A 15,594-nucleotide genomic window follows, 5' to 3' on the forward strand; every position below is an offset into this window, starting at 1 on the left:
CACTCACTCACTCAGCCACTCACTCACTCAGCCACTCACTCACTCACTCAGCCACTCACTCACTCACTCAGCCACTCACTCACTCAGCCACTCACTCACTCACTCAGCCATTCACTCACTCACTCAGCCACTCACTCACTCAGCCACTCACTCACTCACTCAGCTACTCACTCACTCACTCACTCACTCAGCCACTCACTCACTCAGCCACTCAGCCACTCAATCACTCACTCAGCCACTCACTTAGCTACTCACTCAGCCACCACTCACTCAGCCACTCACTCACTCACTCAGCCACTCACTCACTCAGCCACTCACTCACTCAGCCACTCACTTAGCTACTCACTCAGCCACTCACTCACTCACTCAGCCACTCAGCCACTCACTCAGCCACTCAGCCACTCACTCACTCAGCCACTCACTCACTCAGCCACCACTCACTCACCCAGCACTCACTCACTCAGCCACTCACTCACTCAGCCACTCACTCACTCAGCCACTCACTCACTCAGCCACTCACTCACTCACTCAGCCACTCACTCACTCAGCCACTCACTCACTCAGCCACCACTCACTCAGCCACTCACTTAGCTACTCACTCAGCCACTCACTCAGCCACTCACTCAGCCACTCACTCACTCAGCCACTCACTCACTCAGCCACTCACTCAGCCACTCACTTAGCTACTCACTCAGCCACTCACTCAACCACTCACTCAGCCACTCACTCACTCACTCAGCCACTCACTTAGCTACTCAATCACTCACTCAGCCACTCACTCACTCAGCCACCACTCACTCACTCAGCCACTCACTCACTCACTCAGCCACTCACTCACTCACTCAGCCACTCACTCACTCACTCAGCCACTCACTCACTCAGCCACTCACTCACTCATTCACTCAGCCACTCACTCAGCCACTCACTCACTCAGCCACTCACTCACTCAGCCACTCACTCACTCATTCACTCAACCACTCACTCACTCACTCAGCCACCACTCACTCACCCACCACTCACTCACTCACTCAGCCACTCACTCACTCAGCCACTCACTCACTCAGCCACTCACTCACTCACTCAGCCACTCACTCAGCCACTCACTCACTCAGCCACTCACTCACTCAGCCACTCACTCACTCACTCAGCCACTCAGCCACTCACTCAGCCACTCACTCAGCCCCTCACTTAGCTACTCACTCAGCCACTCACTCACTCACTCAGCCACTCAGCCACTCACTCAGCCACTCACTCAGCCACTCACTCACTCACTCAGCCACTCACTCACTCAGCCACTCACTCACTCACTCAGCCACTTAGCTACTCACTCAGCCACTCACTCACTCAGCCACCACTCACTCAGCCACTCACTCACTCAGCCACTCACTCACTCAGCCACCACTCACTCACTCAGCCACCACTCACTCACTCAGCCACTCACTCACTCACTCAGCCACTCACTCACTCAGCCACTCACTCACTCAGCCACTCACTCACTCAGCCACTCACTCAGCCACCACTCACTCACTCAGCCACTCACTCACTCACCCAGCCACTCACTCAGCCACTCAGCCACTCACTCACTCAGCCACTCACTCACTCAGCCACTCAGTCACCACTCATTCACTCAGCCACTCACTCAGCCACTCACTCACTCAGCCACCACTGATTCACTCAGCCACTCACTCACTCAGCCACTCACTCACTCAGCCACCACTCACTCACCCACCACTCACTCACTCACCCACCACTCACTCACTCAGCCACTCACTCATTCACTCAGCCACTCACTCACTCAGCCACTCACTCACTCAGCCACTCACTCACTCAGCCACTCACTCACTCAGCCACTCACTCAGCCACCACTCACTCACTCAGCCACTCACTCACTCACCCAGCCACTCACTCAGCCACTCAGCCACTCACTCACTCAGCCACTCACTCACTCACTCACCCACTCACTCACTCAGCCACCACTCATTCACTCACCCACTCACTCACTCAGCCACCACTCATTCACTCACCCACTCACTCACTCAGCCACTCACTCAGCTACTCACTCAGCCCTCACTCACTCAGCCACTCACTCACTCAGCCACCACTCAGCCACCACTCATTCACTCACCCACTCACTCACTCAGCCACTCACTCACTCAGCCACTCACTCACTCACTCAGCCACTCACTTAGCTACTCACTCAGCCACCACTTACTCACTCAGCCACTCACTCACTCAGCCACTCACTCAGCCACTCACTCACTCAGCCACTCACTCATTCACTCACTCATTCACTCACTCAGCCACTCACTCACTCAGCCACTCACTCACTCAGCCACTCACTCAGCCACCACTCACTCACTCAGCCACTCACTCACTCAGCCACTCACTCACTCACTCAGCCACTCACTCACTCATTCACTCACTCATTCACTCACTCAGCCACTCACTCACTCAGCCACTCACTCATTCACTCACTCATTCACTCACTCAGCCACTCACTCACTCAGCCACTCACTCACTCAGCCACTCACTCAGCCACCACTCACTCACTCACTCAGCCACTCATTCACTCAGCCACTCACTCATTCACTCACTCATTCACTCACTCAGCCACTCACTCACTCAGCCACTCACTCACTCAGCCACTCACTCAGCCACCACTCACTCACTCAGCCACTCACTCACTCAGCCACTCACTCACTCACCCAGCCACTCACTCAGCCACTCAGCCACTCACTCACTCAGCCACTCACTCACTCAGCCACTCACTCACTCACTCAGCCACTCACTCAGCCACTCACTAACCCCCCGCTCACCCCCTCGCTCACCCCCCCACTCACCCCCCTCTCACCCCCCTCGCTCACCCCCTCACTCGCGCCCCCCGCTCACCCCTCGCTCACCCCCCCCGCTCACCCCCCCGCTCACCCCCTCGCTCACCCCGTGTGTTGTCTACCGCTGTCCCAGGCTGTGCCTGTCGATCAGCGACTTCCACCCAGACTCATGGAACCCGGCGTGGTCAGTGTCCACCATCCTGACGGGCCTGCTCAGCTTCATGGTGGAGCGTGGGGCCACGCTCGGCAGCATCGACACCTCAGACTACACCGTGAGTCACTCGCTTGCCCAGTCACTCGCCCAGTCACTCGCCCAGTCGCTCACTCACACAGTCACTCACCCAGTCACTCAGTCACTCAGTCACTCGCTCAGTCACTCAGTCAGTCACTGACTAAGTCACTCACTCGCTCAGTCAGTCGCTTGCTCAGTCACTCACTCAGTCAGTCGCTTGCTCAGTCACTCACTCAGTCAGTCACTTGCTCAGTCACTCACTCAGTCACTCACTCACACAGTCACTCGCCCAGTCACTCGTTCAGTCACTCACATGGTCACTCAGTCACTCACTCACTCAGTGACTCACTCACTCAGTCACTCACAGTCAGTCGCTCGCTCAGTCACTCACTCACACAGTCACTCAGTCACTCACTCACTCAGTGACTCACTCAGTCACTCACACAGTCACTCACTCAGTCACTCACTCACTCAGTCACTCAATCAGTGACTCACTCACTCAGTCACTCACAGTCAGTCGCTCGCTCAGTCACTCACTCACACAGTCACTCAGTCACTCTCTCACTCAGTGACTCAGTCACTCAGTGACTCACTCACACAGTCACTCACTCAGTCAGTCACTCAGTCACTCACTCAGTCACTCACTCATTCAGTCACTCACTCAGTCACTCACTCACACAGTCACTCGCTCACTCGCTCAGTCACTCACGTGGACCCCCTGTTCTTCCTGTGCCCCTCCCCCCCCATGCCCCCCCCCCCGTGCCTTCCCCCCCTCCCCCCCCCCCCCTGTGCCCCCCCCCCCTGTGCCCCCCCCCCCCGTGCCCCCCCCCCCCCTGTGCCCCCCCCCCCCCCTGTGCCCCCCCCATGATGACGACAGAAGAGGCAGCTGGCTGCTCAGAGCGGCCTGTTCAACCTCCGGGACAAAGTCTTCACTGAGCTGTTCCCCGACATTGTCACGGTGACCACCACCAACCACCACCACCACCGTCGTCACCACTACCACCACCACCACTACCACCACTACCACCACCACTACCACCACCACAGTCGTCACCACTACCACCACCACCACTACCACCACCACCACCACCACAGTCGTCACCACTACCACCACCACCACTACCACCACTACCAGCACCACTACCACCACCACCACAGTCGTCACCACTACCACCACCACCACCACAGTCACCACCACCACCACCACCACAGTCACCACCACCACAGTCACCACCACCACAGTCACCACCACCACAGTCACCACCACCACAGTCACCACCACCACAGTCACCACCACAGTCACCACCACCACCAGTCACCACCACTACCACCACCACCACCACAGTCACCACCACCACCACAGTCACCACCACCACAGTCACCACCACAGTCACCACCACCACAGTCACCACCACCACAGTCACCACCACCACCACAGTCACCACCACCACCACAGTCACCACCACAGTCACCACAGTCACCACCACCACAGTCACCACCACCACCACAGTCACCACCACCACCACAGTCACCACCACCACAGTCACCACCACCACAGTCACCACCACCACCACAGTCACCACCACCACCACAGTCACCACCACCACCATCACCACAGTCACCACCACCACCACCATCACCACAGTCACCACCACTACCACCATCACCACAGTCACCACCACCACCACCATCACCACAGTCGTCACCACTACCTCCACCACCACTACCACCACCACAGTCACCACCAGTCACCACCACCACCAATCACCACCACCACCACTACCACCAGTCACCACAGTCACCACCACCACCACCACCACAGTCACCACCACCACCACCACCACCACAGTCACCACCACCACCACAGTCACCACCACCACCACCATCACCACAGTCACCACCACCACCACAGTCACCACCACCACAGTCACCACCACCACAGTCACCACCACCACAGTCACCACCACCACAGTCACCACCACCACCACCACCACAGTCACCACCACCACCACAGTCACCACCACCACCATCACCACAGTCACCACCACTACCACCATCACCACAGTCACCACCACCACCACCATCACCACAGTCACCACCACTACCACCATCACTACCACTACCACCACCACTACCACAGTCGTCACCACTACCTCCACCACCACTACCACCACCACAGTCACCACCAGTCACCACCACCACCAATCACCACCACCACCACTACCACCAGTCACCACAGTCACCACCACCACCACCACAGTCACCACCACCACCACCACAGTCACCACCACCACCACAGTCACCACCACCACCACCATCACCACAGTCACCACCACTACCACCACCACTACCACCACCACTACCACCACCACTACCACAGTCGTCACCACTACCTCCACCACCACTACCACTACCACCACCACAGTCACCACCAGTCACCACCACCACCAATCACCACCACCACCACTACCACCAGTCACCACAGTCACCACCACCACTACCACCACCACAGTCACCACCACAGTCACCATCACCACCACCAGTCACCACCACCACCAGTCACCACAGTCACCACCACCACCACCACCAATCACCACCACCACCACTACCAGTCACCACAGTCACCACCACCACCACCACCACCGTCACCACCACAGTCACCACCACAGTCACCACCACCATCACCACTACCACCACATTCACCACCACCACAACCACCACCACAGTCACCACCACCACCAGTCACCACCAGTCACCACCAGTCACCACAGTCACCATCATCACCACCACCACTACCACCACATTCACCACCACTACCACCACCACAACCACCACCGCAGTCACCACCACGACCGCAGTCACCACCACCATCCCCACCACCAGTCACCACAGTCACCACCATCACCACCACCAGTCACCACAGTCACCACAGTCACCACCAACCACAGTCACCACCACCACCACCACCACCACAGTCACCACCACCACCGCAGTCACGTCCCCCGCTGACTGTGTGCCCTGTGTGTGTGTGTGCCGTGTGTGTGTGTGTCTGTGTGTGCCGTGTGTGTGCCGGTGCCGTGTGTGTGTGTGCCGTGTGTGTGCCGTGTGTGTGTGTGTGCCGTGTGTGTGTGTGCCGTGTGTGTGTGTGCCGTGTGTGTGTGCCGTGTGTGTGTGTGTGCCGTGTGTGTGTGCCGTGTGTGTGTGTGCCGTGTGTGTGCCGTGTGTGCGTGCGTGTGTGCGTGTGTGCGTGCGTGTGTGCGTGTGTGCGTGTGCGTGCGTGTGCATGCGTGTGTGCCTGTGTGTGTGTGTGTGCGTGCGTGCGTGTGTGCGTGCGCGTGCGCGTGTGTGCGTGCGTGCGTGCCGCGCTCGCAGGAGATCCGCGAGCACCAGCGCTTGGCCCAACCGCCCGGCACGTCGCCCCCCACCACCACCGCCAGCGGCCTCCCCGGCGGGCCCCTTACGGCCGGCGTCGGCACGCTCGGCGCGGGAGACCCGCACGAGCTCGGCGCGGGGACCGCCGGCGCCGGCGGCACGGGGGGAGGGGCCGCGGGGGGAGGGGCCGCCCACCGGGTGGAGCGGGGCGGCCCCCCCCACCACCACCACCAGCAGCAGCCGGCGGCTGCGGCCGGCGTTCTTGGCGGGGCGCTGGCCAACATCGTGGTGCTGGTGGGGTTTGCCGCCTTTGCGTACACGGTGAAGTACATCCTGAGGAGCATTGCTCAAGAGTAGCCACCCGCAGCTGCACCGGCATCGCCACGCACACCGTCAACGCTTACACCCACACCGCCTGCACCATCACCACTTACACATACACCAACAATGACACCACCATCAACACTACTCCCAACACCGCCACCACCAACACTGCCACCGCCACCAACACCACCAACACCACCAACACCACCTACACCAACACCGTCACCACCACCAACACCACCAACACCACCAACACCGCCTACACCAACACCGTCACCACCACCAACACCACCAACACCACCTACACCAACACCGTCACCACCACCACCGCCACTACCACCACCAACACCGCCTACACCAACACCGTCACCACCACCAACACCACCAACACCACCAACACCACCGACACCAACACCGTCACCACCACCACCACCGCCACTACCACCACCAACACCGCCACCAACACTGCCGCCAACAATGACCCCGCCACCAACACCGCCACCACCAACACCGCCACCACCAACACCACCACCGCCACTACCACCACCAACACTGCCACCAACAATGACCCCGCCACCAACAACACCGCCACCACCAACACCACCACCGCCACTACCACCACCACCAACAATGACACCACCACCAACACCGCCACCGACACCACCACCAACACCACCACCAACACCGCCACCCACGCCACCACCACCACACAGGGTTATTGCCATCGCCTCGGCCGTCGCCTAAAGCATTGCCAGGCTATTGGCCTGGCCATCGCCTAGGCAATCGTCTAGGCAATCGTCTAGGCAATCGCCTAGGCAATCGCCTAGGCAATCGTCTAGGCAACTGCCTAGGCAACCGTCTAGGCAATCGCCTAGGCAATCGCGTAGGCAATCGTCTAGGCAATCGTCTAGGCAATCGCCTAGGCAATCGCCTAGGCAATCGTCTAGGCAATCGTCTAGGCAATCGTCTAGGCAACCGCCTAGGCAACTGCCTAGGCAATCGTCTAGGCAACCGCCTAGGCAATCGTCTAGGCAATCGTCTTGGCAATCGTCTAGGCAACCGCCTAGGCAATCGCCTAGGCAACCGCCTAGGCAACTGCCTAGGCAATCGTCTTGGCAATCGTCTAGGCAACCGTCTAGGCAATCGTCTAGGCAACCGCCTAGGCAATCGTCTTGGCAATCACCGCCTAGGCAATCGCCTAGGCAACCGCCTAGGCAACTGCCTAGGCAATCGTCTTGGCAATCGTCTAGGCAACCGTCTAGGCAATCGTCTAGGCAACCGCCTAGGCAATCGTCTTGGCAATCGTCTAGGCAACCGCCTAGGCAATCGCCTAGGCAACCGCCTAGGCAACTGCCTAGGCAATCGTCTTGGCAATCGTCTAGGCAATCGTCTAGGCAACCGTCTAGGCAATCGTCTAGGCAACCGCCTAGGCAATCGTCTTGGCAATCGTCTAGGCAATCGTCTAGGCAATCGTTTTGGCAATCGCCTAGGCAATCGCCTAGGCAACCGCCTCGGCAATCGCCTAGGCAATCGCGTAGGCAACCGCCTAGGCAACCGCCTAGGCAATCGCCTCGGCAATCGCCTAGGCAACCGCCTAGGCAACCGCCTAGGCAATCGCCTAGGCAATCGCCTAGGCAATCGCCTAGGCAACCGCCTAGGCAACCGCCTCGGCAATCGCCTAGGCAATCGCGTAGGCAATTGTCTAGGCAATTGTCTAGGCAATTGTCTAGGCAATTGCCTAGGCGGTTGCCTAGGCGATCGCGTAGGCAATCGTCTAGGCAACCGCCTAGGCAACCGTCTAGGCAATCGCCTAGGCAACCGCCTAGGCAACCGTCTAGGCAATCGTCTAGGCAACCGCCTAGGCAACCGTCTAGGCAATCGCCTAGGCAACCGCCTAGGCAACCGCCTCGGCAATCGCCTAGGCAATCGCGTAGGCAATTGTCTAGGCGGTTGCCTAGGCGATCGCGTAGGCAATCGTCTAGGCAACTGCCTAGGCAACTACCTAGGCAACCGTCTAGGCAATCGCCTAGGCAACCGCCTAGGCAACCGCCTCGGCAATCGCCTAGGCAATCGCGTAGGCAATTGTCTAGGCAATTGCCTAGGCGGTTGCCTAGGCGATCGCGTAGGCAATCGTCTAGGCAACTGCCTAGGCAACCGTCTAGGCAACCGCCTAGGCAACCGCCTAGGCAACCGCCTCGGCAATCGCCTAGGCAATTGTCTAGGCAATTGCCTAGGCGGTTGCCTAGGCGATCGCGTAGGCAATCGTCTAGGCAACTGCCTAGGCAACCGTCTAGGCAATCGCCTAGGCAACCGCCTAGGCAACCGCCTCGGCAATCGCCTAGGCAATCGCGTAGGCAATTGTCTAGGCAATTGCCTAGGCGGTTGCCTAGGCGATCGCGTAGGCAATCGTCTAGGCAACTGCCTAGGCAACCGCCTAGGCAACCGCCTCGGCAATCGCCTAGGCAACCGCCTAGGCAACCGCCACAGCAGTTGCTCAGGCGATCCCCCAAGCTATTACTGAAGCTATTGCCCTGGACGTTGCCTCGACTCTTGCCTCGGCTGGTTGGCCTGACTGGTGCCACGGCTATTTCTTTCAACTTCCACCTTGGTTATTGGCAACGGAAGTCAGCCTCGGCCATCGACCTTAAGCCCGTTGCTTTGGCTATTTCCCCGGCTATTTCCCCGACCGTCACCTAGGCCACTGGCCTGACGGTCACTTTGGCCACTGCCTCGGACACTGCTCTGACTCGTGCCCTGGAGATCACCTGGATATTGCCTTGGCCACTATAATCTGTGTCTATCGCCCTGGCTATCATCTAGGCCAGGGGTCGGCAACCTACGGCTCCGGAGCCGCATGCGGCTCTTTGCGGACTGCTTCTTGACGACATGTACGTGAGTACAGTATGTACTCAGATGCATTGCGGCTCTTGAAATACTGAATTTTGTACCGAATTGGAAAGAAATGGCTCTTCTTGTTATTTTGGTTGCCGACCCCTGGGCTAGGCTATAGCCCTGTGGGGATCCGTGGGTGGACGCTCCGTGTTGACGATGTCATCGTCGTCGTCGTCATCGTCGTCGTTGTTGTCACCAGCCGTGAGGAGTTGCGAGCCGTTGAAATGAGTTGCCGGCACTTGCAACCAGCTTGCACGCAGCCAGTTTGCGAGCCACCACCATCACCACCGCCACCACCACCACCACCGCCGCCACCACCATCACCGCCACCAGTGTATAGTGTAGTGTATAGTGTAGTGTATAGTGTAGTGTATAGTGTAGTGTATAGTGTGTAGTGTATAGTGTAGTGTATAGTGTAGTGTATAGTGTAGTGTATAGTGTAGTGTATAGTGTAGTGTGTAGTGTATAGTGTATAGTGTAGTGTAGTGTGTAGTGTAGTGTGTAGTGTAGTGTGTAGTGTAGTGTGTAGTGTAGTGTATAGTGTAGTGTATAGTGTAGTGTATAGTGTAGTGTATAGTGTAGTGTATAGTGTAGTGTATAGTGTAGTGTATAGTGTAGTGTATAGTGTAGTGTATAGTGTGTAGTGTATAGTGTGTAGTGTATAGTGTGTAGTGTATAGTGTGTAGTGTATAGTGTGTAGTGTATAGTGTGTAGTGTATAGTGTGTAGTGTATAGTGTGTAGTGTATAGTGTGTAGTGTATAGTGTGTAGTGTATAGTGTGTAGTGTATAGTGTAGTGTATAGTGTAGTGTATAGTGTAGTGTAGTGTATACTGTAGTGTATAGTGTGTATAGTGTAGTGCAGTGTATAGTGTAGTGTAGTATACTAGTACAGCACTAGTGTGTAGTGTATAGTAGTGTAGTGTGTATAGTGTAGTGTATAGTGTGTGTATAGTAGTGTAGTGTATAGTGTGTAGTGTAGTATACTAGTACAGCACTAGTGTGTAGTGTATAGTAGTGTAGTGTGTATAGTGTAGTGTATAGTGTAGTGTATAGTGTAGTGTATAGTGTAGTGTGTAGTGTATAGTGTGTAGTGTATAGTGTAGTGTATAGTGTGTAGTGTATAGTGTAGTGTGTAGTGTAGAATATAGTGTAGTGTATAGTAGTGTAGTATTGTATAGTACAGCACTAGTGTGTAGTGTATAGTGTATAGTGTAGTGTATAGTGTAGTGTGTAGTGTAGTGTGTAGTGTATAGAGTGTAGTGTGTAGTGTATAGTGTAGTGTATAGTGTAGTATAGTGTAGAGTGTAGTGTAGAGTGTAGTGTATAGTGTATAGTGTAGTGTATAGCAGAGGTGGGACAAAGTCATTGTTATGCAAGTCCAAGTCGAGTCACAAGTCATCAAATTCATGACTCGAGTCTGACTCGAGTCCAAGTCACATGACTCGAGTCCACACCTCTGGTGTATAGTGTAGTGTATAGTGTAGTGTATAGTGTAGAGTGTAGTGTATTGTGTAGTGTATAGTGTATAGTGTAGTGTAGTGTGTAGTGTAGTGTATAGTGTAGTGTATAGAGTGTAGAGTGTAGTGTGTAGTGTATAGTGTAGTAGTGTATAGTGTAGTAGTGTATAGTGTAGTGTATAGTGTAGTAGTGTATAGTGTAGTAGTGTATAGTGTAGTAGTGTAGAGTGTAGTAGTGTAGAGTGTAGTAGTGTAGAGTGTAGTAGTGTATAGTGTAGTAGTGTATAGTGTAGTAGTGTAGAGTGTAGTAGTGTAGAGTGTAGTAGTGTAGAGTGTAGTAGTGTAGAGTGTAGTAGTGTAGAGTGTAGTAGTGTAGAGTGTAGTAGTGTAGAGTGTAGTAGTGTAGAGTGTAGTGTAGAGTGTAGTAGTGTAGAGTGTAGTAGTGTAGAGTGTAGTAGTGTAGAGTGTAGTAGTGTAGAGTGTAGTAGTGTAGAGTGTAGTAGTGTAGAGTGTAGTAGTGTAGAGTGTAGTAGTGTATAGTGTAGTAGTGTATAGTGTAGTAGTGTATAGTGTAGTAGTGTATAGTGTAGTAGTGTATAGTGTAGAGTGTAGTAGTGTAGAGTGTATAGTGTAGTAGTGTATAGTGTAGTAGTGTATAGTGTAGTAGTGTATAGTGTAGTAGTGTATAGTGTAGTAGTGTATAGTGTAGTAGTGTATAGTGTAGTAGTGTATAGTGTAGTAGTGTATAGTGTAGTAGTGTATAGTGTAGTAGTGTATAGTGTAGTAGTGTATAGTGTAGTGTAGAGTGGTGTAGTGTATAGTGTAGTAGTGTATAGTGTAGTGTATAGTGTAGTAGTGTATAGTGTAGGAGTGTAGAGTGTAGAGTGTGTAGTGTAGTGTATAGTGTAGTGTATAGTGTAGTGTGTAGTGTAGTGTGTAGTGTATAGTGTAGTGTATAGTGTAGTGTGTAGTGTAGTGTGTAGTGTAGTGTGTAGTGTAGTGTGTAGTGTAGTGTGTAGTGTAGTGTGTAGTGTAGTGTGTAGTGTAGTGTGTAGTGTAGTGTGTAGTGTAGTGTGTAGTGTAGTGTGTATAGTGTATAGTGTAGAGTGTATAGTGTAGAGTGTATAGTGTATAGTGTAGTGTAGAGTGTAGTGTATAGTGTAGTGTGTACAGTGTAGTGTGTAGTGGTGTATAGTACAGCACTAGTGTGTAGTATAGTGTAGTGTGCAGTGTATAGTGTATATAGTAGTGTAGTGTGTAGTGTAGAATATAGTGTAGTGTATAGTAGTGTAGTATTGTATAGTACAGCACTAGTGTGTAGTGTATAGTGTAGTGTATAGTGTAGTGTATAGTGTAGTGTATAGTGTAGTGTATAGTGTAGTGTATAGTGTGTAGAGTGTATAGTGTAGAGTGTATAGTGTAGTGTATAGTGTAGTGTATAGTGTAGTGTATAGTGTAGTGTATAGTGTAGTGTAGAGTGTAGTGTAGAGTGTAGTGTAGAGTGTAGTGTAGAGTGTAGTGTAGAGTGTAGTGTATAGTGTAGTGTAGAGTGTAGTGTATAGTGTAGTGTATAGTGTAGTGTATAGTGTAGTGTATAGTGTAGTGTATAGTGTAGTGTATAGTGTGTAGAGTGTAGTGTGTAGTGTGTAGTGTGTAGAGTGTAGAGTGTAGTGTAGAGTGTAGTGTAGAGTGTAGTGTAGAGTGTAGTGTAGAGTGTAGTGTAGAGTGTAGTGTAGAGTGTAGTGTAGAGTGTAGTGTAGAGTGTAGTGTAGAGTGTAGTGTAGAGTGTAGTGTAGAGTGGAGTGTAGAGTGTAGAGTGTAGAGTGTAGTGTAGAGTGTAGTGTAGAGTGTAGTGTAGAGTGTAGTGTAGAGTGTAGTGTAGAGTGTAGTGTAGTAGTGTATAGTGTAGTATAGTGCAGTAGTGTAGAGTGTAGTGTAGAGTGTAGTGTAGAGTGTAGTGTATAGTGTAGTGTATAGTGTAGTGTATAGTGCAGTAGTGTATAGTGTAGTGTATAGTGTAGTGTATAGAGTGTAGAGTGTAGTGTATAGTGTAGTGTATAGAGTGTAGAGTGTAGTGTATAGTGTAGTGTATAGAGTGTAGAGTGTAGTGTATAGTGTAGTGTATAGAGTGTATAGTGTAGTGTATAGTGTAGTGTATAGAGTGTAGAGTGTAGTGTATAGTGTAGTATACTAGTACAGCACAGCCGGTGTGTTGGAGAGCCCATTTGCCGTCTTGGTGACGAATTGGCGACGTCCTGTTCCCGTGACGACCCTCACTCGTTGGCGGGTGGTGGCGAGTTTTAAACGACGCAATATTCACACATTTGCAGCGACCTCGAACCCCCAAACAAAACCTCTGCGGGTGGTGATATTGGTCGCGAAAGCCTTGCTACGTGTTCAACTGACGACGACGATGATGATGATGGCGGTGCTGATGATGATGCTGATGATGCTGCTGATGATGCTGATGATGATGCTCCAAGCAAAAGCTTCTCCCGGTTGTGGCGGTCGGTGAGGGATCGGTGGTGGCGATGATTACGGTGGCGATTGATGATGATTTTGGTTGTGGCGACGGTGACGATGATGATGATTACAGTGGTGAGAATGGAAAGGCACACAGTTGAGGACTTGGCATCTTGGTACGTGTGTCATTGAGTAGGGGAGGTGTGGGTGGGTGAGTGGATGAGTGGGTGAGTGGATGGGTGGGTGGTTGGGTGGGTGAGTGAGTGGGTGGTTGAGTGGATGAGTGGGTGGTTGAGTGGTTGGGTGGGTGAGTGGGTGGGTGGGTGAGTGGATGAGTGGGTGGGTGGGTGAGTGGATGAGTGGGTAGGTGGTTGGGTGGGTGAGTGGGTGGGTGAGTGGGTGGGTGAGTGGTTGAGTGGGTGGGTGAGTGAGTGGGTGGGTGAGTGAGTGGGTGGTTGAGTGGGTGAGAGGGTGGGTGGGTGAATGAGAGGGTAGGTGGTTGGGTGAGAGTGAGCGGGTGGGTTGGTGGGTGAGTGACTTGGTAGGTGTGTGCATGGGTGAGCTAGTGAGTGAGTGGGTGGGTGAGTGGGTGAGTGGATGAGTGGGCGAGTGGGTGGGTGGGCGAGTGAGTGAGTGGGTGGGCGGGTGAGTGGATGAAAGGGCGGGTGAATGAGTGGGTAGGTGGTTGGGTGAGAGTGAGTGGGTGGGTGGGTGGGGGGGTGAGTGGGTGGGTGGGTGGGGGGGCGAGTGAGTGGGTGGGCGGGGGGGCGAGTGGGTGGGTGGGCGAGTGGGTGAGTGGATGAGCGGGCGGGTGAATGAGTGGGTAGGTGGTTAGGTGAGAGCGAGTGGGTGGGTGGGTGGGTGGGCGTGTCGGGCGGTGACGGCTGCGGGTTTCAACGACACAACATTCACACATTTACACGATTTAACACAAAAAAAAACAACCTCCCATTGTGGATGTATAGCCGACTGACGATGCAGCGAAGAGCCGACAGCGACGACGTCCAGGACCCCCCGGAACCCCCACGACAGCCCCAAACCCGTTTGCCTCTCCCTTTTATCCACCCAGCCTGGCCACGCCCATGACCACGCCCCTCACCCACCCACCCACCCACCCACTCACCCACCCACCCACTCATCCACTCACCCACCCACCCACTCATCCACTCACTCACTCACCCACCCCCCCACCCCCCCACTCACCCCCCCACTCACTCACTCACCCCCCCACTCACTCACCAACTCACCCACTCACTCACCCACCCACCCACTCACCCACTCACCCACCCACCCACCCACCCACCCCACTCACCCACCCACCCACTCACCCACCCACCCACCCACTCACCCACCCACTCACCCACTCACCCACCCACTCACCCACCCACCCACTCACCCACCCACCCACCCACCCACCCACCCACCCACCACCACCCACCCACTCACCCACCCACTCACCCACCCACCCACCCACCCACCCACTCACCCACCCACCCACCCACTCACCCACCCACCCACCCACCCACCCACCCACCCACCCACTCACCCACCCACTCACCCACCCACCCACCCACTCACCCACCCACTCACCCACCCACCCACCCACCCACCCACTCACCCACCCACCCACTCACTCACCCACCCACCCACTCACTCACCCACTCACCCACCCACCCACTCACCCACTAACCCACCCACCCACCCACTCACCCACCCACTCACCCACTCACTCACCCACTAACCCACCCACCCACCCACTCACCCACCCACCCACCCACTCACCCACTCACCCACCCACTCACCCACTCACCCACCCACTCACCCACCCACCCACCCACTCACCCACCCACCCACCCACTCACCCACCCACCCACCCACTCACCCACCCACCCACCCACTCACCCACCCACCCACCCACTCACCCACCCACCCACCCACTCACCCACCCACCCACCCACTCACCCACCCACCCACCCACTCACCCACCCACCCACCCACTCACCCACCCACCCACTCACCCAC

General features: G+C 54.8%; 1 protein-coding gene and 1 long non-coding RNA gene across 3 annotated transcripts in view; both read left to right on the top strand.

The window, feature by feature from the left end:
* Nucleotides 1-7,104, top strand: part of UBE2J2 (ubiquitin conjugating enzyme E2 J2) — a 23,354-nt gene extending 16,250 nt beyond the window's left edge. For both annotated transcript variants that reach the window (XM_078885217.1, XM_078885218.1), the window contains exons 5-7: nt 2,965-3,103; nt 3,941-4,021; nt 6,436-7,104. In XM_078885217.1, coding sequence (XP_078741343.1) covers nt 2,965-3,103; nt 3,941-4,021; nt 6,436-6,792 — 577 coding nt within the window. In that variant the 3' untranslated portion in view covers nt 6,793-7,104. The remainder of the gene's footprint in view (nt 1-2,964; nt 3,104-3,940; nt 4,022-6,435) is intronic.
* Nucleotides 7,105-8,716: 1,612 nt separating this feature from the next.
* LOC144954794 (uncharacterized) lies at nt 8,717-13,724 on the top strand. The gene is made up of 2 exons (XR_013641363.1): nt 8,717-11,641; nt 12,913-13,724. It is a non-coding gene; the product is annotated as an uncharacterized LOC144954794 (long non-coding RNA).
* Nucleotides 13,725-15,594: the final 1,870 nt, after the last annotated feature.

Source organism: Lampetra fluviatilis, unplaced genomic scaffold, assembly GCF_964198595.1.
Source record: "Lampetra fluviatilis unplaced genomic scaffold, kcLamFluv1.1 SCAFFOLD_270, whole genome shotgun sequence".
NCBI lineage: Eukaryota > Metazoa > Chordata > Hyperoartia > Petromyzontiformes > Petromyzontidae > Lampetra > Lampetra fluviatilis.